This window comes from Dacryopinax primogenitus (genome assembly GCF_000292625.1).
Source record: "Dacryopinax primogenitus strain DJM-731 SS1 chromosome Unknown DACRYscaffold_14, whole genome shotgun sequence".
Classification (NCBI taxonomy): Eukaryota; Fungi; Basidiomycota; class Dacrymycetes; order Dacrymycetales; family Dacrymycetaceae; genus Dacryopinax; species Dacryopinax primogenitus.
The window spans coordinates 531,017-556,174 of record NW_024467211.1 but is presented as its reverse complement, the minus strand read 5'-3'; the positions used below and the strand labels follow the sequence as shown (position 1 = coordinate 556,174).

The following is a 25,158-nucleotide window of genomic DNA, read 5'->3' as shown; positions in this document are numbered from 1 at the left end:
TATGACAATCGTCCGTCTGAGTTCGATATGCGAGTGGCAAGGATGCAAGAAGAGAAATTCCGTCCTCCCCAAAGAGTCCCCAAGCGCTGGCAGGTCAAAGCACAAGGATTTGAAGAGAGATTACGTGTATCATACGTCGTACTTCATGCGGGCCTGATGTCAGCGTCAGTGTCAGTCGATAGAGAGAGGACGACGTGCATGCTTGTGTTCGTGTGCCTGTGGGCTGAGTGCTGGAGCGTGTTGGCGCAAGAAGCTGCCGGGAGAATTAAGCGACCTAAGGTATGTACAAACGCGTGCGGATCGACGTGTTATTGCGCATGGAGCCCAGCGCACACCGACAAATAGTCCAAAAAAGAGAGCCAAACGTGCATGACTTGTCCGTTGTCGGGAAGTCCCGAGAGCCGGAGTCGTAAGAGCAAACCGAAGAGACGTGCTGTATGTGGTCGCAGTTTCACAGAGGACGGAAGTATATTCACGTGCTCCCACAGAGAGAAGAAAGGTAAGTGGCTGTGTAATACAAAGAAGACGGAAGCAGTTATGGTTGACCCTGAAGGGTGACGAACGCGACTTTTTCGCCACTTTGGTTGTTAGTCACATACCCTTCATCTACTCACTCGTTCTTGCAATTCCTCTATCCTTTCCTTCAAATGGCAGATAAAATATTTACTCTTGCTGGACAGGGGCTCAAGCTCGATTCGCGTGCAGATGTAGAACCTCATGTCGAGAAGCTCAGGGCGATGGAGGACGTGGAGGAGATCCATCTGGGAGGGAATACTTTCGGTGTCGAGGCTTGTCAAGCTCTGGCAGAAGTGTTAGAAACGAAAAAGACGCTCAAGGTGTGTGCATTTTTCTTCTTGTTTATACCATTCTGACTCCCAACAGGTAGCAGATCTAGCAGACATCTTCACCAGTCGCCTGATCACCGAGATCCCCACATCCCTTTCTGCACTCTGCGACGCCCTCATCTCCCATCCCCAGCTGCACGAGATAAACCTCTCGGACAACGCCTTCGGTGGCCGTTCTGCCGAACCCATGGTCCGACTTCTCTCCCAAAACACAGCTATCTCCGTCCTGAAGCTGAATAACAATGGCTTGGGCCCTGCAGGTGGGGAAATCGTCGCCCGCGCCTTGCTGGCCAGCGCGGAGAAAAGCGCTGCTGCCTCCGAAACTAGCAATCTGAAGGTGGTCGTTTGCGGCCGGAATCGGCTCGAAGACTCCGCCAAGGTGTTCGCTGAAGCGTTTGCTAAGCACGGCACGCTCAGGGAAGTGACGATGCAAAACGACGGGATCCGCATGAGCGCAATGCTCGCTCTCGTCGAGGGACTCTCCCACTGCCCAGACCTGGAACTCCTCGACTTGGCAGATAACACCCTTACCGAAGTGACCGACTCTGGGGCGATTGACCTCGCCGGCCCGAGGCTCGTTGCGAAGGTCCTCCCTCGGTGGAAGAACCTACAAGTACTCAATCTCTCCGACTGCGTACTCAAACCCCGTGGGGGGGTGCTGATCGCCCAGTCCCTCGCTGGCGGCAGCAACCCGGGGCTGAGAGAGCTGAAATTCGAAAACTCGGAAATTGACCCCAAGACGTTTGGGCTTTTGGCCGAGGCCATCTCACGCCTCCCTGAGTTTACGCTGCTGGAGCTGAATGCCAATAGGGGGGATGCGGAGCACGAGACCCTACAGGCGATCAGGGAAGCGCTGAAAAAGCAGGGGAAGGAAGACGCACTGGGAGAACTGGACGAGATGGAGGAGATTGACGAGGAGGAGGAAGAGGAAGAATATGTAGAGGTGTTCCCAGAGGCGGAGGAGGCAGAGAAGGAAGAGGGAGAGGAAGTGGTGGTTGTGCAGAAGGAGCAGAAGGAGGAAGAGGAGGTACAGAAGGTTACGGAGGAGCTGGCGGAGGTCAAGCTGGATGGCGCTGTGCCCCCTGCTGCTGCTGCCCCAGTCGAAGTTTTCGCTGCCGTTGTCAACGTGCCCGCTACTGTCGAAACACCTGCTCCAGTCGAAGCACCCACTCCCGCTGCTGCAGAGTCCTCTGCTCCAGCACCGGTCGAAGTTCCTGCACCTGCTGCAGCAGAGCCCCAGACGACTCAGGAGACTGAAGCGTCCGCGGAGCCATCTGCCAACGGAGTCCCCGCTCCAGCGCCGGTCGAAGTTCCCGCTCCAGCAGCAGCGGTGGAAGCCGCCACCGCCCCTACCGCTTCCGAGACCCAGCAAAGTCAAGAGGCCTCCACACATGCGCCTGAGCCCTCAGTCCCAGCTCCCGAAGCAGCGGTCAAAGCCACTGCCGTCCAAGTCCCTGTCGAGACTGCCGCCGCCGCTGTCCCCCCCAAGACTACCGCCCCTCCCTCGTCCTTCAAGCCTATCGAAGCCCCTGCGGCCTCCGCACCTCCCTCGTCCTTCAAGCCTGTCGACGTCGCCATCCCGCCTGCAACGGAAAACGGCACTGCCACAACCTCGAATGCTCAGGAACCGGAGACGCCTGCGAAAGGCGGGAGCTGGCGCCAGAAGGGCGTGCGGAGGAGGAAAAGTATTCTGGGCGGACTGGGTGATTTGGGGGATAAGATCGTGGGCGTGTTTAGCCCCAAGAGGAGGGTAAGCAACGTCCCCAAGTGAGTGGCTGCACCTGGTTCGCTCTACCATACATGGCTTGATGTGGAATTTCTTGATTCATGGGTGGAGTGGCCCCTTTTTGTCTTCTTGTTGGTCGATGTGACACCCCGCGTAGTTCGGCGATATACCTGTTTTCTGCTGCACCTTCTTTGGACTTGAGCCAATATATAATTCATGCATTTTCAACCATGACCCAGGCGAAATTTGGAGGGTGTAGATGATGACTTTAGACAACGTATACAAATGCAGCAAGCAACTGATAGGTAAATGCGAAACCACTCATTCTGCTCCTCAGGCTTTCGGTACCGCTTCAATACCGCTTCACACTACAATACCGACCCCCTCCTGAACTGTGTCGAATCCTTGGTGGTCGTCTGCTGTCGTTCCCTCTGCCCCAAATCGAAGCTCCCTAGCGGATGCCAGTATTTCATCACCGGCGGAAGAGGGGTCGGCTTCCCAACGCTGCTCTTGAACTTGACCATCTGGCGCATCATATTATTCGCCGGAGTGGGTACGTCGTATTGCTGCCCAAGGCGGCAGAGATACCCGTTCATGTACTCGATCTCGGTGGGAATTTTCCCATTCTTGATGTCCTGCTGCATGCTGCTAAAGTTGCGTGAGGTGTGCCCGATTACGCGCATCGTCTCCTCCTCGAGCTTGGGGGAGGTTAGGTGTGCCATAGCTAGCGTGGCGGGGAGGTAGGAATCCCCAGATTCTGAGTGGGCGCGGAAAACCGCACTCGCTTCCTTGCAGATGGCGCGCAGGATACTATATGCTTCGGTCGACCCTAGTAGCTCGCCGTTCGTCACATTCATGATAGCGGTCAAGGGGTTGACGCAGCAGTTGACGCAGAGCTTGCGCAGGAGCTTGAGATGCATGTTGGGCATGGATTCCCAGTGCGGGTTGAGGTCTTTGAGTGAGAGGAGCGCGTGGATCGTTGCGTGCAAAGTTCGGGATTGTGGGTCTTCAGCGGGGTTGGTGGAGATATCTGCTAGCTGGAGGTGGGAGAATCCGCTCTTAAGTGAGGCTTCATAGTCTCTTCGCTTTTGTGGGTCGGGGACGATCCCGAACGAGAAGTCGCCCAACCCGGCATGGACGACATTGAGTGGTCCTCGTGCCCAGACTCCGTGTGATGTCGAAGCGAGGACGAAGTGTGGGCGTTTCTCCGGGTCTGGGAAGAGTCGTTCTACGAGCTGCTCGTACACGCCCATCCCGTTCTGGAGGAGTACAATGGTCGAGTTGCTCGACAGCCGAGGAACAAGCCGCTGCAGCGCCGACAAGGTCGAGGGGGCCTTGCAGGTGAGGATGAGGGATTCGATTGGGTGTGCCTGGCCCACTTCGGGCTGCCGCCACTTTGGCACACGTCGTTGCTTCATACCGGGGATCTCGAGCCCTGCATACGGATCTGACGGTGGCTCTCCTGTCTGCTTCAGCTGTCCCCGCCGGTCATACATCAAGCTCCACAACCGCTGACTCGAGACATCCCAGATCTCGGGCTCGAATGGCCCTGATACGTCGGTGATACCATCCCTTTCGACGCGGATGGAGTTTTCTCGTTCGTCGATGGTGCCTACGACTCTGCGCTTGCGGACTATAAGCGAGATGGGCGTTGTAGTTGGAAGGGCGCGACGGAGGTGGAATGCGAAGAGGGAGCCGATGGAGCCGATCCCGAGAACATGTATGCGCATGTCATCGGTGTGCAAGGTGGGGAAGTGGGAGCTGAAAATGGTGAGAAGGGACTTTTGTAGAAGTGAAAGTGCTCACAACGCAGGTTATAGAAATGCACGCCCTGATTATCGCGCTAATAGCAGAGGTTCGCGTGACCAGTCGAATGACAACAGATAGTAAATGCTAGTTGTTAGACCACAAATTGCAGAAATAAAGAGCAGATAGAGAGTGGGACCGCCAGATGCAAATGATATTTAAGCAGATAATAATGAGCGTGTAAATTATTGAGCGCTCGTCGGTGCCGTCCGCTCTCTGGGCGTTGAGTGGCGTAATAGGAAATTTCGCGACTGAATTCTACCGGAGTAAGAACAGATTGATCCCGCCAAATATTCTTTGACCGCACACCGTCAGTGAGTCGCATTCGCAGACCCTCACACGACTTTTTTTTACCTCCCATTTCCTCTTTTACATTTCTTGCACTGTCCGATACCCGATAACACCGCATGCCATCAACACCGCGAGCCCAGCGCTCGCCTCTAAAAGCCAAAGAGGCAAAGTCACCAAGGTTGCCCGCAAACAAGTCCCGAAAGGGCAAGGCGCGCGGAAAGGCACATGGGGAAAAGGAAGACGAAAACGCAGACGAAGAGCAGAGAGAATCGGCGGACATGACCATGGTCGGCGTCGAGGATACGGATGGCGCTGAGAAGGTGAAAGAGAAGAAGAATGTAAAAGGAAAGGCCGTAGAACGAGAAGGGAAGAAGTGGGACTGGGTGTCGTTACTTGATGCAAAGACCTCCGACCATCCTGCTGTTTTCACCAAGGATTCAAGGTTCGCATATTCCTCCACGGTTATTGTACATTGATCTAATGCGTATATAGGTTCTTTTTCTTACCGTCTGGTACATCCGTCAACATACACTCCGCCGCCACCGGCGATGTCGTCTCCACGCTCACTTTACCTACCCCAACACCAGGAAAAGCTAGCAAGCATCGTATCACCTCACTCGCATTAAACCCATCCAACGCCTTCCAGCTCCTGGTTTCCCATTTGGACGGCAGCATCCGCGTATGGGACTTTCTAGATGGGGTACTGCTCCGAACTGTTGAACTGGAGTCTGGGATCACGCACATGTGCGTGAGCGAAAAGTTGAAGAACCAAGTTCTGGTCGCTGTCAATGAAGTGGGGAAGAAGAAGGGTGATTCAGATGGTATGTCCGTTTCCGACTACTCAAATCGTTTCATGCTCAAAAACTTCCCAGCACCAGCAAAACCCCAATATGTCCTTTACCGTGTATCCCTCACCACCCAGGCCAAAACCTACATCGGCAAGCTCCCTCCCGCCTCTCACCTAGCGCTCTCTCAGAGCGCGCAGCATCTCGTCGCCAGCTCGGGAAGCACCTGCTACGTTTTCACTGTTCCCGCGGAAGGCAAGGCATCCGTGATGAAATGTCTCTCGACCGACCGGATCACCAGTCTGGCATTCCATCCCGAAGAAGAGTGGTTCGCAGCAGGTGACGAGATCGGGACGATCAAGTTTTGGTACTGCTCCGAATCAGCGACCGGCAATACTGCCAAGGGTCAAGAACGAGCATCATTGCCAAATGCCTCACATCTATGGCACGCACATGCTGTTCGCTCACTCTCATTTACGCCAAACGGCGCATACCTCCTCTCCGGTGGAGAAGAAGCCGTGATCGTCGCCTGGCAACTGCACTCAGGAAGAAAAGAATTCGTCCCGCGCGTTGGAGGTCCCATAAGGTGGCTGTGCGTGAAGAACCCCGTGCAAGGAGGGGAGGAAGAGTGGGTCGCTGGGCTAGCGGATCGGACGCTCGTATGGGTCAACGCGGGCAATTTGAAGGTCTCGCGAAGTGTTGCCCGAGTGAAACTGGACATTTCTGCTACTTCTTCCGAGGTACCCCCCGCTCTTCCCCTTGCGGTACATCCGGCGACAGGCAACCTCCTCCTCCCGTCCTCGCATCCCTCTTTCCTGCAGATTTACTCCCACCCCACCCGCTCCCTGCTTAGCGAACTCGAAGTTCATCCCTCGAACCGTGTCTCCAAACGCAATCCCGATGCACCCTCTTTGCCCGCAGCGCGCGTAGAACGGGTGTGCGTTTCTCCCCAGGGGAAATGGCTCGCTACTCTTGACGTACGCAGGGGAGGGGAGGGAGAGGGTATCGTGAGCCGACTCAAGGTCTGGCGCTGGGATGCCCGCAGGGGAGCTTGGGCGCTGAACACGAGGGTAGAGAGTCCATACGGTGTAGGGGAGGTAACTGGGCTTGCTTGGATGCCAGATCCCCAGGGCAGTAGCAGTAAGACTGAGCTTGGCTGCTTACTCGCCACAAGTGGCAAGGATGGGTTAGTCAAGACCTGGCGGACACGTGTGGAACGTGGGGAAGAAGGAGAGGAGGAGATCTCCTGGGTCAACCGATCTGCTTTCTCATATCGTGCTCATGTGCCCCACTGCTGTGCCTTTTCACCGGACGGCTCGCTGCTCGCTATCGGGCAAGGCCCGTGCGTGACGCTCTGGGACCCGGTGACGAATGTTATGCAGCGCGTGTTGGCCGGGCAGGGTGCGGCGATTGTTGAGCAGGTGGAGTTTGTGAGTAGTGAGGGGAGGTGGTTGGCTGTTCTTGAGCAGAGAGTGGAAGGGGTCGAAGGGAAGAGGAAGGTGCGGAGAGCGGTGTTGGTGTTATGGGATTTGCTGTCGTGTAAAAGTAAGCTGCCCGCTGATTTGCTTCGAGTAGATATTGATAATTACGCAGCGTCCTGGGAGTACGACCTTGGTGTAACCTCTGCACAGATCGTGCCTCAACCGAATAGCCCAACCTTTGTCGTCTTTTCAACTTCTCAAGCTCAGGACACTACCACGGACAGGTCCACCCGCGCAATCCTTTTCAACACCGCGTCCTCCCGTCCATTCCGGATACGAAAACTCTCCTTCAAGCTGCAAACCGCTGTCTCCTATCCCCTTCCTTCCGCTATCCCGGGCGAACCCCAATACTCATTCGTCGGCATCACCAAGGGGATGGACGTTGTTCTCTTTGGTGATTCTATCTCTGATTCTGACAAGCTTGCCAACACAGCGCAGAAACTGGATCCTTCCGCTCCGGCACCGCGCTCGCTCTTCCAAGACTACTTTGGCTTCTCTGCCCCAATCGAGCCTGCTCGGCCGCTTGACAGATCGGCAGTTGCGCTGGAAGCGGCTCTCAAGAAATACGATGACAGCTTGTTTGAAGCGCCAGCGTACACACTCCCTGCAATATCGAGCCTCTTCCAACCGTTTATGGATAGTCTCTTGAAGCGTCGTTCTCCTGAAGAGCAGCAGCCAGAGACAGTTGAAAACGCCCCTGCAGAGGTAGCTGTACCAGAGCCAGAGAGGAGAAGACCGGATGCTCCCCCGCGGGTGGTGGACCAAAAGGAATTCGAGACGTTTGTGGAGTTCTTCAAGGAGCTTTCTCATACCACTCGGGTTCAATCACCGTCTACGCCAGCTACGAATGGGCATGGCAGATTGACCCGATCGAAGGCGACAAACGGTGTCACACCCACGTCCACTCGTCGAACGACGGTGAAAGTGGTAGAAGACATATCGATGGATGTCGATCTGCCTACTCAGCCGGAGGTAGAGGCGACACCCGTTCCTGCGAGCGCAAATCCTAGAAAACGCGGGCGCCAGCCGTCCGAGTGATTGATCACATCTTCATCCCGTATGTTTGCATCCCTTACGTATTCTCCCCCATTTGTCGATATCATCGCACATTTTTGGTAATCATTGTAGACTACTAGTATTACATGGGTTGGTTCCAATGCAAAGTCAGTTTTCAGCTTTTTTTAAGAGGGCGAACAGGGTCCATGTGAAATCAAACACGACACGCTCTGGACGCGTCGCGTCGCACATACCAGTGAACGTGCTTCTTCCACTTCGACGACCACCTCTTCAGTTCCTGCGAAGGTATCCTCACGAGGATGGCGAAACGTGGAGTGGTCGAGATCGTCGACTCTGAGGAGGAGTCTCAGGCCGAGTCTTCGTCGCATCAGGTTCGTCGCCCCCTAAGTGCCTGTGACTCATCCCTTGCTAAACGCATACATGCAGGCTAAACGCGCACGTACAAATGGCTCGCAGCGGAATGGCCACGGATCTCAGCGCCAGAACCCACGAAAGCGACAGCAAGAGGTCGAAGAGGAAATGTCAGAAGGCGAAGCGGAGGGGGATGGTGACTACGAAGACATCTTCCCAAACGGCACTGATCGTCGCGGCAAGAAGAACACTAGGCTGACGGATGAACAACTGCAACAGATCAAAGAAGATAAGGAATTTGAGGAGGAGATGGAGCCGAAGATCCAAGATGCTATTTTTAATCGGCCGAAGAGGCAGGGGGTATGTTCGACACGTATATGCTATCACCGACTTGACTCATAAACAATAGGACATCGCCGAGATGGGCATTATCCAATCCCTCGAGCTCATTAACTTCATGTGCCATAAGAATCTGAAGTTCCATTTTGGACCTCAGATTAACTTCATCATTGGTCACAATGGCAGTATGTAATCGCTTGCTATCCCCCATGAAAGACGCTGACAAATACAGGCGGGAAGAGTGCTATTTTGACCGCTTTGACCGTGGCACTAGGCGGAAAGGCAATGGCGACGAGCCGCGCCAGCAGTCTAAAGACCTTGATCAAGGAGGGGGAACCGTACGTCAAGTTCAATGACCCCTCGCCCCCACAAGTCTTACCATGAGCAGAGCTGCCGAAGTCACTGTCGTGCTGAAAAACAAAGGACCAGAAGCATTCAATTACGACATCTATGGAGACTACATCAGCATAACACGAAGGCTTACGATGGAAGGCAGCACCTCGTATAAGATCAAGGGCGCCAAGTCTGACAAGACAATATCAAGCAAGCGCGACGAACTGACCGCTATCTGTGATCACATGAACATCCAAGTTGACAACCCAATGAACGTTCTCACGCAGGACACAGCTCGGCAATTCCTCAGCGCTTCTAAACCAAAGGATAAATACGCCGTAAGCCTTATCCATATTATTGCTTGTTTGGCTTGCTCACCATCCTTGCGTAGTTCTTCCTCCGCGGCACCCAACTGCTTCAGTTGAGCCTTGAATACGAGCTGATTCGAGAGAACAACAATCGTATGGGCCAAGTCATCGGCCAGAAGAAGGAAGTGATACCCGAACTGGAGAAGGAAGCCGACGAAGCTCGTAATCGCTTCCAGGAAGCTGAGAAGGCTCGTGATCAACGCAATCGGCTCGACACCTTGATGGAAGAAAAGGCTTGGTCTATTATTTTTGACAAAGAGAAGGTGAGTCTTATGAATCGGTCGGCAGGAATTAGCCCTGACCTTGTGGGCTTCCAGGAGGTGAAGAAACACAAAGAGCGTGTTGAGGGCGCAGAAAGGGTTCTCCCAAAACTGAGCACTGAATTCGAAACGGCAGATGTATGTGTAGTGGATGCTCTACTAGCCCTTCTCATCAATGCCTCAGGGAGAACTTGAGAGATTCAGTAAAGAGATCCTCCATATTGAAGAAGAGATACATCAGAAAGAAGAGGAGGTGGCCCCGCTAGAGGAAAAAAGAACACGTGTCCATGGTGCAGTCAGGAACAAAAAGCAGGAAATCATGCAGATCACGGTATGCACAACGTAGGAATACGGATCAGATAAGCTGAATGATGCTCTGCAGAACGACGAGAAGGAGATGAACGGGGAGAAGAAGCGGATTGACCAAGTCATTCTCGAATTGAAGCAGCAATTGGAAGAGGAGACTCGCAAATTGAGGGAAGATACGAGAGAGCAGCACGAAGCCGCGCAAGCGAGACTGCATGTTGTTAGGGAAAAACTCGAGGAAGCCAGAACAGTTGTTGCCGAACATGCGCGACATCACGACGAATTGCGGAACCAGCACCGTAAGACGAAGGAAGAGCTCAAGGAAGCTGAGCGTGAACGGGAAGACGTAAAGAAAGCGATCCAGGAGTCTCAAAATGTGATCACTCACATGCAGAAAACAAAGACGAATTCCATGCAGGGCTATGGCAATAAAATTCCAGAGCTCCTCGAACTCATTAAGCAAGAGAGCAATTGGTTCGGACAACCCCCACTTGGTCCGTTCGGCATGTATGTGGACGCTAAGCAGAATGCCGGCCAATTTGTTCCTGTACTGAAAGTCATCCTGGGTCATATGATGAGAGGATTCGTGCTCACAGACGCTCGCGATCGTACCAAGCTGAAAAGGCTATTGGATGAGACGAACAAGTCAGTTCACCCATCACGAATGCTGATATGCTTGCTGATGCAGGACAATAGCCGAGATACCCAGATAGTGATCTCTGAACGCGATATCTTCGAGTATGCTCATGCAGAGCCTCCGCCGGAGATTCTCACCTTCCTCCGCGTTCTTGATGTGTGTGCTCCCCACTGGTCATCATGTCGCATCCCCTCACAGTCCATCTAGTTCAAAGACGAGTGGGTAAAACGCATCTTCATCAACTCTCACAGAATTGAGACGACATTACTGTGCAAAAACCGCGCAGAGGCAGCATCGCTATTTAATCAGTATAGCATGATTGGCTCTGCATTTTGTGCGGATGGTCTCCAGTATCGCAAATACAAGTATGAGTGTTCTTTTAGCACCAGAACCTCTGCTGACACATCTCCCATAGCGATGGAGGTGAAATGACGACAAGGCTCAACGAAGTCCCCCGCGCTCCCGACCCCCGAGCATTTTTATTTCTGACAGGAAGCCCTGAACAGCGAATGAAGTGCGCCTCTCTTAGTTTCTATCCAGTGACGATATTAACCCATCCGCCAGCGACGCGAAGGAGAAATTGCATTCCGACGAAAGACGATATCAGGAAATTGTTCAACAACTTCAACCCCTCCAGAGAAACCTCACTCAGTTCGAGGCCGAACTCAAACGAATGCAGCGGACTGGCGAAGAGCTTGAAAGGGCCGTACGAGTCGCTCAGAATGAAGTTGAGAGTGTCGAGCTAGATATGCGGCAAGACGAGCCTGCTAATCTGGACTCTATTCAGCAGGCAATACGAGTGAGCCTCCTCTTACGTGGTTGTTTGTTTCTCCCTAAGGCATTGACCTTAGGAAACTGAGTTGGAGCGGCAAAATATCATAAGCCAGTTTACCACATTGGAGGAGCGCAGGACAGAGATAGACAATGAGGTCAAGCCCCTCCTGGCGGAGCAAGAGTCCCTCAAAGAGCAGATGGCAAAATATGAGATCCGTATTGCCGACCTCCAGGTCAGAATGCCATTCTGCCGAATCCGTCATACAAATCTCATTGCTCACAGACACACCTCGGAGATCTGGCCGCGAAGCGTGCGCAAGCCCAGAGCAACAGGAACCACTACGAAATAAGGTTACAAGAGGAGAATAAGAAAATTACTGACCTTAGAGGTGTGCTCCAGGCTTCAGAACAAGAATTGACGGTGCGTTGCGCCCTCTTGAACTTCAGCGCAATCTCCTCAGACCATAGTAAACAGAATTGGACGGCTCAAGTCACCGAAAAGTATAATCGAATTGAGAAGGCCCGGAAGACGGAGACTATCGAAAAAGAGATACACGGAATTGAACGCGCATTGAAAGAGAGAGCGGCTCGGTATGGTTTCATCCAACTCTGCCAAAGATTGTCGTTCACTTTGCACGCAGGGGTGGCGCCTCGGTGGACGAGATGGCTATCGAGCTTACCCGGACCAAGGCGACGTTGGATCAAGCCAAAAAGGATCTCAGTGACATGGAAAAGTTGCAGAAGGTGGATTCGATGTAATTTCCGTCCCTCAACGTGCTAATGTTTGTCGTAGTCATTAAGGCAAGCGTTGTATGCCCGCCAAGATAAATGGCATACATTCCGTCGCCATATCGCCATTCGCGCTAAGCTTGGATTCCAAAAATATCTCAACAAACGTGGATACTTCGGGAAGGTAATTCTCGCCGTCTCCCTTATACTGTTCTTTCTCAAACAACTCCATCAGCTCGATTTCAATCACGCTGTGAACACGCTCGAACTCAAGGTTCAGACTGAGGATGCAGTGGGCACGCAGAGGGCGCGAGAGAAGGATCCCAAATCCCTTTCCGGGGGAGAAAAGTCCTTCTCCACAATCTGCCTTCTCCTGTCACTTTGGGAAGCAATCAGCTGCCCGATACGATGCTTGGACGAGTTCGACGTATTCATGGATGCCGTGAATCGGCGTATATCCATGAGCATGTTGACGAGTACGGCAAAGGAAATGGCTGGTGTCCAATATGTGCTGATCACACCGCAAGTAAGTGATAAGAACCTGTGTTCTATTCCCTCCTGACGTCGTGCAGGACATGAGCAGCATCAAGCTCGGCCCCGAAGTACGAGTGCATAGGATGAATGACCCAGAGCGTGGACAAGGACAATTGAACTTCCACTAGTTTCCTCGCCATTCTTACTGTAGGTTAATATACGTATCTGACTTATCTGTAGTTCGTCGACTATCTGTCCAATGTGCAGATGAACCGCCTCCGTAAATGTATACCTTCTGTCATTTGTGGAGGCCGCGAAATGACACTTCAATCTCCCTAAATGGACTAGTGAGAACTCCAAGTTTGGTCGCAATTGTAACCTCGGGAACGAGGGAAAGGATCCGATTGGTCCAGCGTCACTCTTTTATGTCTATCTCATCATTTCTTTCTTTCTTCGCCAACAGCCCACACTATAACTATACGTCAGAGTATGTGCATTGCTCTGCGCGCTAGCAAGATATCTCATTGGCAGCATGGGTCACAACCCCGCTGGATTCACCGTTGAAGTTGATGCTCACAAGAAAGCCTTCAAGTTTTTGACTCGTGTGTCTCATTAACTGTTGCAGTTGCGTGGAGGAACAATCCGGAGAACGGATATGTCGCTATCCGAGGCGCCATTCCTCAGGAATCATTGAACTACTTTCTCGAGGATGTCTGGGTGCGCCTCGGCATGGATCCGAACAGCAAGACTACTTGGATCAGGGAAGACATTCATATGCCCGCCCATCGCCGTCGTAAGCGCATTCGAATTTGTTCGTAGATCTGGTCACACGCGGCTTGGAGATCAGGCCATATCGAGCAATTTGCGCCTAAAATTTGGGGTGCCATGTGTAAGCCCTATCGTTCCACCAAGCCTTTCTCTAACCCATCGATCAGGCGAATTGCTTGGTGGCGTCGATCGAATCGATTATAAGACCGACGGCTTCATCTGCAACCTTGGCAATATCCGAATGAAGTGATCGACCCTCACAACCTGTAAGGCTGTTGCGCTTCAGTCCAATCACGACTTGTGTTTTCTAACATCTCTCCCAGTGGCCCATAGCATGTGTAAGCTCCTTCTCGTCAAACCATCCCCTAACTCTCACGAGAGAATGCCACAGCGATGGGGATTGGTTTCGGCACTTTCTCGGTCAGTGACGTGCACTGCATTGTAAACTGCATCTATTGATAACATTCAGACTCCGAAACTCAGGCGCTCGAATGTCTCGTCCTAATCAGCGACATTGCGGGCCCAACATATATATGCCCTGATGGCACTGACAAAGTCGTGAAATGGTGTGTGAGCTGAACTCAATCTGGGGATTTGCTTGCTTACAAAAGATGCTTTTCAGGTTATATGAGCACCCTGAACGTTCATCGGACATGTCCGATCCCGAAGGGTCAGCAAATAAAGTCGTGCCTCGCCTCATCAAGGATTCCAGCAAATTTGTGACTGTCAGTGCTATATGGAAATATCAGATGTATTTTGCCCTAACATTCCCGCAGCTGACTGGAAGGACTGGAGATGTTTTTATGTGTCACCCTCCTACGGTAGGCAATGTCTGAATACTGCCTTCTGTTTTCATATTGAATTGGCTTAGCCCCATTCGCGTTCCATCAATCATCTCAGAAATTGCCGCTTCATTATTAATCCGTTTGTTTCGTGAAAACAGCCATTCAATCTCAACCGCTCGAATCCCGACGATTATGTGAGTGCCAGTCACGACTTCACCTTTGCAACTTTGACCTTCACATTGTAGTCCCTTGTGGAGTTGAAGACGCTGAAAGCGGATGATGTCGACTTCAAGATCACCCGCGAGCGTTTCCGTTTCATGCCCCGACCAAGGGTGGGAAGGATGCCCTGATAGATGAAGAGCTGCAGAGGCTCAAAGACCATTCGAAAGAGACGGGCAAGCCGTCATCTCACAGCACCTTATAAGTGGAGAAGCAACTGCCTGGCAGGAGGATTTCTGGAAACAAATGCTCTCTGAGCACAACACTGCGACGGCCGCCGCTGCATGAGAATGTAAGCACCTCAACGTTGACTAAATGAACCGGGTGTAACCTGAGACTTGTTGGATATGTAGTGTGGGGTTGTTACGGATATCAATGACAATTCGCCGCATGATCAGGAACAGATCCCTGAATGAACTACATGTTGCAGCCCCTGTATCGAGCCTCCGGACCTAGGGCTTCTCGGCATGATGACCCCCCACTCGTCCCCAAATACCGTCAAGCGGTAGGAATTGCAGCCCCTTTCGAACTTGAAATTGACTGATCTCCAGTTAGGACTCATCACAGATACAGGGGTAGGTCTCTCGTTAAATAAGGAGCAAAATCGCAATTAGCAGCTTGGTATGCATAATTGGTATACCATCCCCCGAAGACAGCAAGGGGGACCATTCCGACAGTCACTCACAGGAGGACCGGTCTCTTCCAGCATTCGGTCCTGCTCTAGGAGGTACGTCGTGTTGTGCCTCAACGAGAACATGCGTTTGCCGCAGCTTCCCTAAAACCGGTCTGACCACGGACAATAGCTTCTTTTCTTCTGCCTGAACCGCCGCTCGAGGCCTTCAATATGGGAAGGAGTCGAAATTTGAGGTGCATTCTTGAGCCGTTACAATCTGGACCGATCATCCTAACGGACCAAACTAAGAAGACCCTCCGTCCCTGTGTTGTCGCCGATAACCACCCTGCTTTCTGAATGCCTCCGACCATACAGCGACCGACCTGTGTCGTACCATATAAGCTCTGATCACCCTATCTTCTTTAAGTCTCGGTAAGCGTCCCCGTTGTTGCGCCCAGCTTTTACTTTCCCCCGTCCGATGGACCCTGTTGATGACTATGAGTTTCCTTATAAAAACAGCTTCTGACGCCCACCTGTCAAGCACAAGCTGTAGCTTTCTTCGATTCTTCGCTCTTCGCTGCCGAGATGGTCCGATTTTTCAGCATATTCAAATGCGCCGGTCAGATCGGCCATGCACAACAACTGCTCTTGTATGCTCTATGCATGGATTGGAAAGGGCTGACGTGGCCCATGGTCGCCGAAACCCGGTTATCAAGTCCACCAAGCCGGAAGCGAGAATCGGCCGTCTACTTCAGAGTCCTTTGATGTGGGAGTGTCCCGGCTCCGATGTTGGTCCTACTGTGCCCGCAGGCCCATTTTCCTTTCCGAGTCTTGCAGAGTCCATGATAAAACATACGCGATCAGTTGCCTTTTCCCCACCTCGTGCACATATCCTAGTCATCCCTACGCTCGCTGGCCGTTCAGCGAATACACCCGGGAGTTGACAAATCCAGCGTTGCTCAGAATGGCCAGAGTGGCCACAATGGCACCAACCTGCGAAGAACCAAGAAGACAAGGAATATCGGGTGCACGTCATCCCACGCGGAGGGGTTCTTCCCCCGAAAGGCCCGCCAGCCTAGCCTTGAGCGAACGAAAATCTTCACTCTCTATTCCCTGCACCTAAAGTTGACGCAAGGAGCACAAGGGTTGCTGGCTTGCGGGAAAGAAAGGGGTCGCCTTCGAGGTCCTCAGGGTCCGCGTCCTGATGGGTAGGATGTCCCACGCTGTCGATCCGTTGCCAGCTCATCGGCTGATCTGGCTCCTTGCGCTAGGCAAGGTTTGAACGTGGGCCACGTTCCCCAAACTCCCAAAGGAAACACATCGCGGGGAAAGGGTGCTGCGGATGAGCAGCAGCAGGCTGGGAGCGAGGAGGCGATGGCGTGAGAGCGATAGAACGATAGGAACTTAAGTTGATTATCCTTCCCGATGAGGAGTGTTACGAGAAACCGCGCTGGCGAAGTTTATCAAGCCGAGTTGTGTTGAAGTGTGGTTCGCGGATGATTCGTCGGAATGGGAAGCGTGTATGGCAAGACCCGCCCGCCCCGCGGGAATATCCCGCTATGCCACGTTTTAATCGCTTGATAGTCCAGAGGATGTGATCTAGCGGACATTGATGCTGATGCGATTGGTAAATGTTGGCCTTCTGCGCCGAGCAGGGCGGTCATCCCCAGAAAGTAGCAACATCGAAGAAGGTGCGCAGCATGAGCCGGCGGGAGCGCTGGCAGGTCTGCGTGGATCCAAGCGGGGGGGTCGCATGATCCCCCGATGTGCGACGATGGCTAAGCGTGTACACGATCCGGGAAAGGGGAGTAGGGGGGGGGAAGGCGTGGGGTCAACAGGTGGTGTTGGAACGTTGAGCGCCCGGGGGTATGGCATGTCTCGGGGGCTCGGGGGAAAGAGCCTCCACGCGTTGACGGGAGCCGAGCCGGCCTCTGCCGGGGCGGACAGAATTCCTCGTTCGGCGCGGAAGCTGGGAAGGAAACTGCAAGTATGCTTGACCGAGTGAGAGAGTGAGAGGCTGCATCAGCGAGGACGGGGGAACTGTACAGTGGCTGGCGGAATGGCGGTTTGCGACCGAGGCAGGTTCGATCCGAACAAATGGGAGAGATGCGTAAACCGTGCATGAGAAGCAGGATTTGCTGGCGGTTGCCCAGACCATCACGCCAGACCCCGACGATTGTGCCGTGTACATATTGTCCCTAGGGGGTTAAGGTGTTTTGGTGCACAGAGGGCGGAGTCGGGGATAGATAGGGGTTGCGAGGCGATGCGGCAGCCATATCATCTTGTGACGCTAAAGTACATCGTAAGATTGCTATCAGGGGGCATTAGAATGTCATAATGACAAGGCATCAGAGTGAGGGAGAAGGGGAATGTTACTGGAGAAATAGTAAAGCAAAATAAAGCTGTTACAAGCGAGGGATCCGGTGCCGGGCGGATCGGATAATTAGCGGTACAGGAGGAGGAGAAGGGGGAAATCAGTACTAGTCCGGGTGTGTAAGAGAATTGGACAGAAGGCGGACTTGGTCAGGGGCTCACGCCGCAGGAGAGAGGGACAAGGGCCGGGGAATTCCTTCGCAGCGCCCATACCTCTTTTCCTTCCCATCTGCGGGCATACAAAGCCCAGACCCTTGTGCCGTTCACGTCTCTCTCCTCCCTTCATCCCATCTCCACCTCCTCCTGTTCTCCCCTCTCTCCATCCATACACCTCCTCTTCACTCACAGCCCACATATTCCACTCCAACCCACACTTCCACTTCAACACTCTTCACTCATCCCCCCCTTGCACACTTGTCAACCAGTCCATTCACCCAGCACACAAACCAGCAAGCGAGATACCCGCAGCAAACAAGCGAATCGCATTCACGAATCCATCCCTCAAATCCTCGGCACTCGGACCCCTGCCACTGTTCAAGCGCAACTGTTTTTTTTTTCCCCATCCACCGAGGAACGGCAGCACACTCGAGCAATCAACACATTATTGTCTCACTTTGGGAGCGATTACTATTTTCTGTCTGTCTCTGAATTTAAAGTAGCGCCCGAAGGAATATTTGCACCCGAAGCGCATACATCGTCCCTCCCTTGTGGACCCCCGTGTGTCGGCCATCGAACGCCCCCCGAAAACCGCTCCCGTGCGACCCCCCGTTTGCCCCTCACCGGACAACCGACCAACAGCAAGCAGCAGCCCTGGCGTTCAAGCGTTCATCCCGCTCACTCTCCATCTCCACCCCGCCCACCCCGCCCTACGACCTCGCTGCACTCGACTTCGACGACATCGTCAACTTCTCCGCAATGGACACCGCAGGTCAACACGACAGCACAGGGCAGGGCGCCTCTCCCGCTCCCTATCCCCCGCATACCGACTTTACATTCCTCACACCTCAAGGCACATTCCAGCCCTATGCCGTAGGGCTCGAGTTCCCAACCGCCCATGTGGGGTATGACCATCTCTCCGGTCATCCTGGTGGTGAGTGCATACATCCTCCCTCTCCGATTTCCTCATTCTCGTTTTGAACGTTTCCCACTCTACTGTCCTCTTTACTTCGCTTATCACTCACTTCCACTTGCTTCGAACACGTGTTGATCCAATCGATTCCGATTGCTTGACTCACTCTGCTTCGTTCGCCTCGGCATCCACATTGCACATTGCTGACACGCCTCCTCTGCACTTATAGCGGACGATCCCCCTACTTACCAGGCTGTCCCCTGGCCGGCCATGCACACGCCTATGCAGCACCCTACCTCGTTCCCGCCTCCGTTGTCCATATCTCCAAATGCTCTCACTCCCCCGGGTTCCGGTTCAGCCTCGGGCCGCTCCTCCCATGGGGAGGCTAGCGCTTCCCCCGGCGCATCCCCGGCGAGCACCTCGACCCCTCCGGCCATCGGCAACCTCAGCTTGTCTCACAATGTTGGTCCCGCGCACTCTCATATGCACGCCCATCATCGTGCTCCCCTCCACCGCTCCTCATCTCAACAGAGCGGTAACGACTCTAGTGGATCGCACGGCTCGACCGGGTCGATGCGTTACGTTGTTACTGGCAACGAGAGTTCCGGTAATGAGAGTCGTGGCCACAAGCGCCGTGCTACCAAGCATGCCGACGAGGACAGTGATGACGATGATGACGATGACTTACCCCCGCGTCGCAGCAGTGGAGGGAACAAGCGGGATGCGGAAGCGTAGGTTCATCCATCCCTCCTAGCGCGCATATACTTACCGTATCTCGCAGTGACTATAACAGGCGGCGTGAGGAAATTCGTAAGCAACGGATCGAGAGCGAGCAGCGTAGGCGGGATGAGCTCCGTGAGGGCTACCGCAGGCTCAAGGACGTGCTGCCCGTCTCAAGTCAAAAGTCGAGCAAGGTCTCCCTGCTCGACCGCGCGACGCAGCATATCAAGCAAATTGAGGCAGCGAACGAGACCTACCAGATAAAGCTTTCCCAGGCTGAGGCTGAGCTGGCTAGGCTGCGGCAGTGTGTAGCGTTTTTCGACTTGCCGGAAATTGTGCTCACTGTGATCATGATAGGATTAACGAGACGCTGATGATGAGGTCGGTCGATGTTGGACGGCACGCTCCCGGTGGTTACGCCGCCTGAAAACGTCATCGACGAATCGACGACATGGTTTCCACTTCTCTGGGCTGTACGATTGGACTAAACATCGTGTTTTAATGCTTCTCCTTCTCTCTTGGCAAGTAATGGGCTCCTTCATTCTCCCCTCACTTCGACGACAACCACGACGATAGTTGACGATAGCCGGCTAGCCCGACTCCCTGACGCTGGTTTTTTGGATCCCCTTGCTGCCCCGGTGGCAGTTTTGGTAATCAGCACGACTCCCTCCTGGACGACATCTCATACATCTCCCTGGTTACACCATCGCTTGGGCATTCCATCTTCATGCTCACTCGACTAGAGCTCATCCACCATGACATTGCCTCACCTGGTAGGCAGACTGTGCAAGGCGCAGCCTGTACCACGCCGGCCGAGGCGACCGAAGACTGCAGCCCTCGGGCCAGCTTCACCTTCCCTCCGACTAATTTGGACGAACGCCGACCGGTGCTTCTCCGCTCGCATGCGACCGTTTTGACGATCCCGGTTTTTGCCTTCTTCCAAGTCGTGGAACATGGTTCGGATGAAGATACGCTCTGTTGATAGCATCGTGGATGACGATGCCCTCGCACCGCTAGGTGTGCGAGATGCCGCCGGTCAGGTCGAGCGGCTGAAAGCGGGAACCAATCCCGAGGCCACAGTGGCAGGCGTCGATCGCCTACGCTCTGATCCGCATCGAGCTCAACATGTCGAGACACGGTCCCGCGCACTCTCTCATCACGGAGACCGGTTGATCCCACTCCGCGTGCGGAGTGGCGATTGTCTCCCTGTTTTGCGCTCTGCCGATCCAGCACCACTGCCTGTTCTCACACGCATCTAGATGATGCACACACCCTTTTTGGCACCCCACTGAGTGGGGCGACTGTCTTGATCCCTCATTTTCGGGACCGTCGACGCCGTTTCCCGTTGCCAGCACACTCACTTCTCGATCCCGCCACGTCGTCAACCACCTCTTCAAAGTTCTCGTCAAGTCTTTTCACGAAATTCATGTGACATAGCGATTATTGGCTCTTGACCGCTTTCTACTACGAATCCCCACGCTCCTGACCTCACTCGCAATCCTGCAACACTATCAACCCGCACTCGACCCTTCCTCCGTTTACACATCTCTCGAAAAGTACTGTGTTGTTTTCCTTTTCTTTCCTCCTCTTGCTCATTCTTTGAGTCCCTCATCACACCACACACTCTGTCTCGCGTGCCAACATGTGCCACAAGAACCATTTCCTTCCTTGGTTGTATCTTTGTAGCTTGGTCCGAAGACAGGGAGATGGGTACGACCGATGAATAATCATCGGAGTAGAGGAGGCGGTGGATGCTCCTCCGTACATATAGTACACTAGTTGACGATGTGGTTTACGATTCCGCAATGAAATCTGATGACCCTAGACTGGTTGAAGTCAGATAGCTATAGAGAATTATCATAACCGGAATGTGGAGCGGAAACCCTTTGGATGCGATTTGTCCCCATTTGCCTCCGCCGCACAAGCCATGGTCCGTGCACGTTGAAAACACTTATATACCCCGCCTCTCACTCGGTTGTCTCTTCATACTTACCTTGGGGGAAGGCTCCCGCTTCATGACCGGGGCGTTAGCGGTTTGGGCTCGACATTGCACGGCGACGCATGGTCCCATTGAGCCGATTCCGTTTGTTCTCTCTTACAGGGGGAGCACTCCCTGAATATTTTCCTGCCTGCTTCTCCCACTCTGGGAGTTGCGGGCCCCAAATCTTTTTTGGGACCCCGCGCGGTTGTTTAGGGCCGGCTCTTTTTAACTCTAAATCATTATATCACCCAAACACTATTCCGTGCTATTATTTCTAATAGTAATGAAATTCATTAATAATAGTTCATCACTTCATCTTCACAAATGAACAAATATCGCAAGAACATTTAACGCAACGGGTCACATAAACGGGTCTCATGCAGATTATTTGGTGTCGCACATATTCCAATTCGCATATCCTCAAGGTAATGACATGATCATTGAGCAACTACTATCAGGCATCGAGGCTTTCGCCATTTCATTCCATGGCTATCATCATCATATCCTCTTGTCAACACTCTTCCTCGTTGGCCCCGATCGCATTGCGGAGTCCATTTGAGCCGCTCCAGTTAACGCGGCACCCTCTCCTCTCCCTCGCCCTCTATATCGTGTGCATAAGAGGTGGGGAGAACGGAGGACACGGTCCTGATATTGGACGAGAAGTTAATGATTTTGACAAGACGGCGGCAGTCCTTTAGTGGTCAGACCACTTGACGTTGAACGCAGAAATTGAGAAGTGAGGAAACCGGAGCAAGGAAAGTGTAATCGCAGGATATTTGAACAATGAGAAGACCTTGAACTTCGTAAACACAAGCAACGGTCATTTGGACGATGGGGGATTAGTGAAGTGGATGGGGGCTGGTGTGAGTGGTTCGTCCACGAGACGATTGATCTTTGATGGCTGAAATGGGCGCCAATTGGGCGTGGTTTCTTGTACACGGCATGAGAATATTTGCAAAGGGCCAGGGCTTGATTTAACGTGGTGCCGATGCGATCGTTGCTCGCTCGGAGGGGGGGTGGTAGGTCAGGGAATTGAAGTTTGAATGACTGATATTGGCAGCGAGCATCCGATCAAAATTAGTGAAATGGTAGGGGACTGAGACGGCTCGGCCGTCCGCACGTGAAGTAAGTTGTGGTGAGAGGATTGACTCCAGTAGAGCAATGTCCGATGGAAGGCATATGCCTTGACGGTCTTCTCGTTACTGTCGATGACATAATCAGTGGTGAACTTGCTGTAAACTTCAACCGAACTTCTTGACGTGCGCGGCCAGCCGGACGCCGCTCAGGGCGTGTTGATCCTCGCGAGTTGTCTCGCTTGTCGCTGCCTCTGCCTCAGCGGCCCTGCCGCTGGCTTTCAGCAGGTATTATACACAGATGAGTATCGATCCTTCAGTAAGGATACTCATCCCTCCTGCGCTGTTGGCTCTGAGGAGCCTGCTGGCCCCGAGTCTGCGAACGCAACTGGCGGTCGCCGGACATCTGTTGATCTTCTTCACCTATAACCTTCCTCCTAGGGGCCGGTTGTAGACCCGCAGGAAGTTGCTTGGGAATGTTGCTCGGCGCGATCGTATTGACCTGGGCCTCCTCGCCGGCAGCCCTCTGCACGCTCCAGTCGAAAACGTAGTCGTACTGGAAGCCCTCGCGAACGAACAGGTCACGGAAGAGCTTGCGGAGGTAACTGTAGTCAGGTTTATCGTCGAAGCGAAGAGCACGGCAGTAGTTCAGGAAGATTCCGAACTCGGAAGGGAAGCCCCGACAGAGCAGGTCGGTGGGAGTGGTCATCTTCTTTTCCATAATACGATCGTACTTCTGCTTCTTCGTCGCCGCCTTCAACCCCTGCCACGGCAATTGACCTCGGAGGAAGTACATCAGCACGTAAGCGAGGGATTCAAGATCGTCACGGCGGGCTTGCTCCACACCCAAATGGGTATTGATGCTAGTGTAACGAGCGGTTCCGGTGAGGTTCTTATTCTCTCTGTACGGAATGTGGAGGTGAGTTTTGGGATCGCGGTACTTCTTAGCGAGACCGAAGTCAATGACATTGACTTGGTTACCGCGCTTCCCAATACCCATGAGGAAGTTGTCGGGTTTGATGTCACGGTGGATGAAGTTGCGCGAGTGAATGTATTCGATGCGCGAAATGAGTTGATCGGCGAGAAGGAGAACGGTTTTGAGGCTGAACTTGCGGTTGCAGAAGTTGAAGAGATCCTCCAAACTCGGCCCGAGCAAATCCAATACCATGGCATTGAAATCGCATTCAGTGCCGTACCATCTCACGAAGGGAACTCCGACACCTCCGGCGAGCGTCTTATACACCTTCGACTCATATTCAAGTTGGGGATGCTTCGCCTTGACGGATTCGAGTTTAATAGCAACTTCCTCGCCGCTGATGATGTTCACGCCGAGGTAAATATCACCTGAAAAAATCCAGTCAGCATGCGCGAATCATAGAAAAGTAATAGTCATCTGCGCACCGAACGAGCCGGATCCGATCTTCTTTCCGAGCCTATACTTCCCACCGACTCGGAGATCCATCTTACTGTTTGGGTCCGCCAGGAGGGGCAATACAAGTTGGGGTGAAAGGGTTATGGAAGTATTTGGAGGGGAGACGAGTGAGGAGAGAGTTGATAGGGTAGCTGAGCAGCTTGTGGAGGCGTATGTGGTTGTTGATATGTTTGGGGGACGCGAATGGGAAGTCTATCGTGAGCCGCCAAGGGTTCAGTGCAGCTAATATATAGTATCAGCAAAGGTCGTGGAGAAGGTAAGGTGATAAACTGGAAGAGGTGCAAGGTGACACAAGAAGGGAAAGGAGCAGGTAAAAGAGGAGTCGACATGCGGTTGTCTTCCGTGCAAGCGGCATTTGTCAGCCTCGTGGCAGACACCACAAGCTTCCTACACTGTGGTGCACCCACTCTCCCTTCTACCCACAATGACACGCCATTCAGCGCGTACTGCGGCCTCCCAGCACCGCACGACGCGCACCTGCCTGTCGACATCCAATGCGATGCGGGAGTGATCCGAATAGGGTGTTGAAGCCGAAGGCGCAGGGCCCAACCAGCACGCCTCAAACTCCGCGAAACACGCTAAAAACAAATTGAAAAGGTGATGCGCTTACCTTGTTGCCGTAACGATGCCTTGTAAGCGTGCAAACAAAGTAATTTGATGATAGAGAGGAGGTTAGACAACGAGGAGGAACAGGAGGAGAGAAGCAAAGCAGGACAAGGCGTGGACAACTAGCAAAAGCGGACTCAACTGAGAATAGTTCCGAGTTCTTCACATTTGCATCCGTTCACTGCCCCGTGCCTTGCCGCCCTTGTCGGTAACCGGTGAGCAAAGGTCTCTTTCTCTCTTCGTCCACTGGGGAAGCCTCCCCATAAATCAACGGATCTTGCTCACAATGCGCCGATATCTTCATTGACGCAGCGCCTTATTATCTCTTGGCTGGGCTCTGTGGGGCGCAACACATGGACCTTTTATCGGTGACTGTCCCCTCTTGCCGATTTCTTGGATCTCTGCCCTGAGAGCTGCGCATCCACTTGACTACTCTTGAGAGGCACCAAATTCAAGCGCACTGTGACTGGTTTCGACCACCTTTTTGCAACGATTGTGATCTGCCAGCGAGGATGCGCCCATGCTATTGACTTACCGAGTTGCTGTGATTGGCTCTTATCTGTGTCATTTGATGCATTGAGGGGCAGTTGACGCAGGGGTGCTGGCCTTGGCGAGCCAATGCTGTATGTGCTATTCGTCTCCTCAGAGTGGCTATCATTTTTCTGGCTAGTCTGGTATGATAACATATTATCTCGTGATTTTTTTATACTTGAATATAATCAAAATTTATCTATTTTACCTTTAATGACAATAACAACTCAATTAATTCCTAATTTAAAAACAGTCTTTTTTATATATATTCTAAATTCATTTATATCAAAAGATAAATAATAGAATTATTTAAACCTCTACCTAAGTTTAATGCTTTACATCTCTATAAAATTTTATATAACATACTTTCTACAAAATAAGGTTTTATGTGTAATAAAACTTTATTTAATTCTTTTTTCTTATGTACATAGATAGACTATACGAAATAGCCTACAATAAACTTAAA

At 52.8% G+C, this 25,158-nt stretch overlaps 7 protein-coding genes across 7 annotated transcripts; 5 read left to right on the top strand and 2 right to left on the bottom strand.

The window, feature by feature from the left end:
* Window positions 1–647: 647 nt before the first annotated feature.
* On the top strand, window positions 648–2,744 carry DACRYDRAFT_117594 (RNI-like protein; the record flags this gene model as incomplete). Its single annotated transcript, XM_040770415.1, has 2 exons — window positions 648–836; window positions 883–2,744. The coding sequence occupies 2 exons, from the start codon at window positions 648–650 to the stop codon at window positions 2,614–2,616; spliced, it is 1,923 nt and encodes a 640-aa protein (XP_040626874.1). The 3' UTR covers window positions 2,617–2,744.
* An 85-nt stretch (window positions 2,745–2,829) lies between these two features.
* On the bottom strand, window positions 2,830–4,143 carry DACRYDRAFT_23507 (uncharacterized protein). The gene has a single exon (XM_040773271.1). The coding sequence runs from the start codon at window positions 3,987–3,989 to the stop codon at window positions 2,940–2,942; it is 1,050 nt and encodes a 349-aa protein (XP_040626873.1). The 5' UTR covers window positions 3,990–4,143; the 3' UTR covers window positions 2,830–2,939.
* An 809-nt stretch (window positions 4,144–4,952) lies between these two features.
* On the top strand, window positions 4,953–6,913 carry DACRYDRAFT_55301 (WD40 repeat-like protein; the record flags this gene model as incomplete). Its single annotated transcript, XM_040775312.1, has 2 exons — window positions 4,953–5,110; window positions 5,161–6,913. Coding segments are annotated over 2 exons (1,911 nt in total), but the record flags the coding sequence as incomplete, so codon positions are not given.
* A 1,458-nt stretch (window positions 6,914–8,371) lies between these two features.
* On the top strand, window positions 8,372–12,710 carry DACRYDRAFT_55272 (P-loop containing nucleoside triphosphate hydrolase protein; the record flags this gene model as incomplete). The annotated part of the gene is made up of 17 exons (XM_040775310.1): window positions 8,372–8,662; window positions 8,712–8,826; window positions 8,874–8,979; window positions 9,030–9,312; window positions 9,366–9,740; window positions 9,853–9,933; window positions 9,985–10,553; window positions 10,605–10,701; window positions 10,753–10,968; window positions 11,075–11,344; window positions 11,397–11,552; window positions 11,603–11,740; window positions 11,795–11,910; window positions 11,961–12,063; window positions 12,113–12,232; window positions 12,284–12,574; window positions 12,621–12,710. 17 exons carry the CDS (start codon window positions 8,372–8,374, stop codon window positions 12,708–12,710), a joined length of 3,417 nt encoding a protein of 1,138 aa, XP_040626871.1.
* Window positions 12,711–14,907: 2,197 nt separating this feature from the next.
* Window positions 14,908–15,953, top strand: DACRYDRAFT_23504 (uncharacterized protein). Its single transcript, XM_040773270.1, has 2 exons — window positions 14,908–15,395; window positions 15,444–15,953. The coding sequence occupies exon 2, from the start codon at window positions 15,567–15,569 to the stop codon at window positions 15,849–15,851; it is 285 nt and encodes a 94-aa protein (XP_040626870.1). The 5' UTR covers window positions 14,908–15,395; window positions 15,444–15,566; the 3' UTR covers window positions 15,852–15,953.
* A 1,634-nt stretch (window positions 15,954–17,587) lies between these two features.
* Window positions 17,588–20,891, top strand: DACRYDRAFT_23503 (uncharacterized protein). Its single transcript, XM_040773269.1, has 4 exons — window positions 17,588–18,370; window positions 18,579–19,080; window positions 19,131–19,373; window positions 19,427–20,891. Exons 1-4 carry the CDS (start codon window positions 18,196–18,198, stop codon window positions 19,494–19,496), a joined length of 990 nt encoding a protein of 329 aa, XP_040626869.1. The 5' UTR covers window positions 17,588–18,195; the 3' UTR covers window positions 19,497–20,891.
* A 570-nt stretch (window positions 20,892–21,461) lies between these two features.
* Window positions 21,462–23,686, bottom strand: DACRYDRAFT_68904 (kinase-like protein). Its single transcript, XM_040775889.1, has 2 exons — window positions 23,525–23,686; window positions 21,462–23,467 (listed from the first exon to the last, which is right to left on the bottom strand). The coding sequence occupies exons 1-2, from the start codon at window positions 23,583–23,585 to the stop codon at window positions 22,440–22,442; spliced, it is 1,089 nt and encodes a 362-aa protein (XP_040626868.1). The 5' UTR covers window positions 23,586–23,686; the 3' UTR covers window positions 21,462–22,439.
* Between the last annotated feature and the right edge of the window lie 1,472 nt (window positions 23,687–25,158).

Bases quoted from the DNA above. Each gene is read 5' to 3' on its own strand.
- DACRYDRAFT_23507 (XM_040773271.1), bottom strand. From the start codon at position 3,989: ATGAAGCAACGACGTGTGCCAAAGTGGCGGCAGCCCGAAGTGGGCCAG.
- DACRYDRAFT_23504 (XM_040773270.1), top strand. From the start codon at position 15,567: ATGCATGGATTGGAAAGGGCTGACGTGGCCCATGGTCGCCGAAACCCG.
- DACRYDRAFT_23503 (XM_040773269.1), top strand. From the start codon at position 18,196: ATGGACACCGCAGGTCAACACGACAGCACAGGGCAGGGCGCCTCTCCC. The intron at 18,371-18,578 runs GTGAGTGCATAC...CTGCACTTATAG, and splicing joins TCTCTCCGGTCATCCTGGTG to CGGACGATCCCCCTACTTAC. The intron at 19,374-19,426 runs GTGTGTAGCGTT...TGATCATGATAG, and splicing joins GAGCTGGCTAGGCTGCGGCA to GATTAACGAGACGCTGATGA.
- DACRYDRAFT_68904 (XM_040775889.1), bottom strand. From the start codon at position 23,585: ATGGATCTCCGAGTCGGTGGGAAGTATAGGCTCGGAAAGAAGATCGGA. The intron at 23,468-23,524 runs GTGCGCAGATGA...GGATTTTTTCAG, and splicing joins GATCGGATCCGGCTCGTTCG to GTGATATTTACCTCGGCGTG.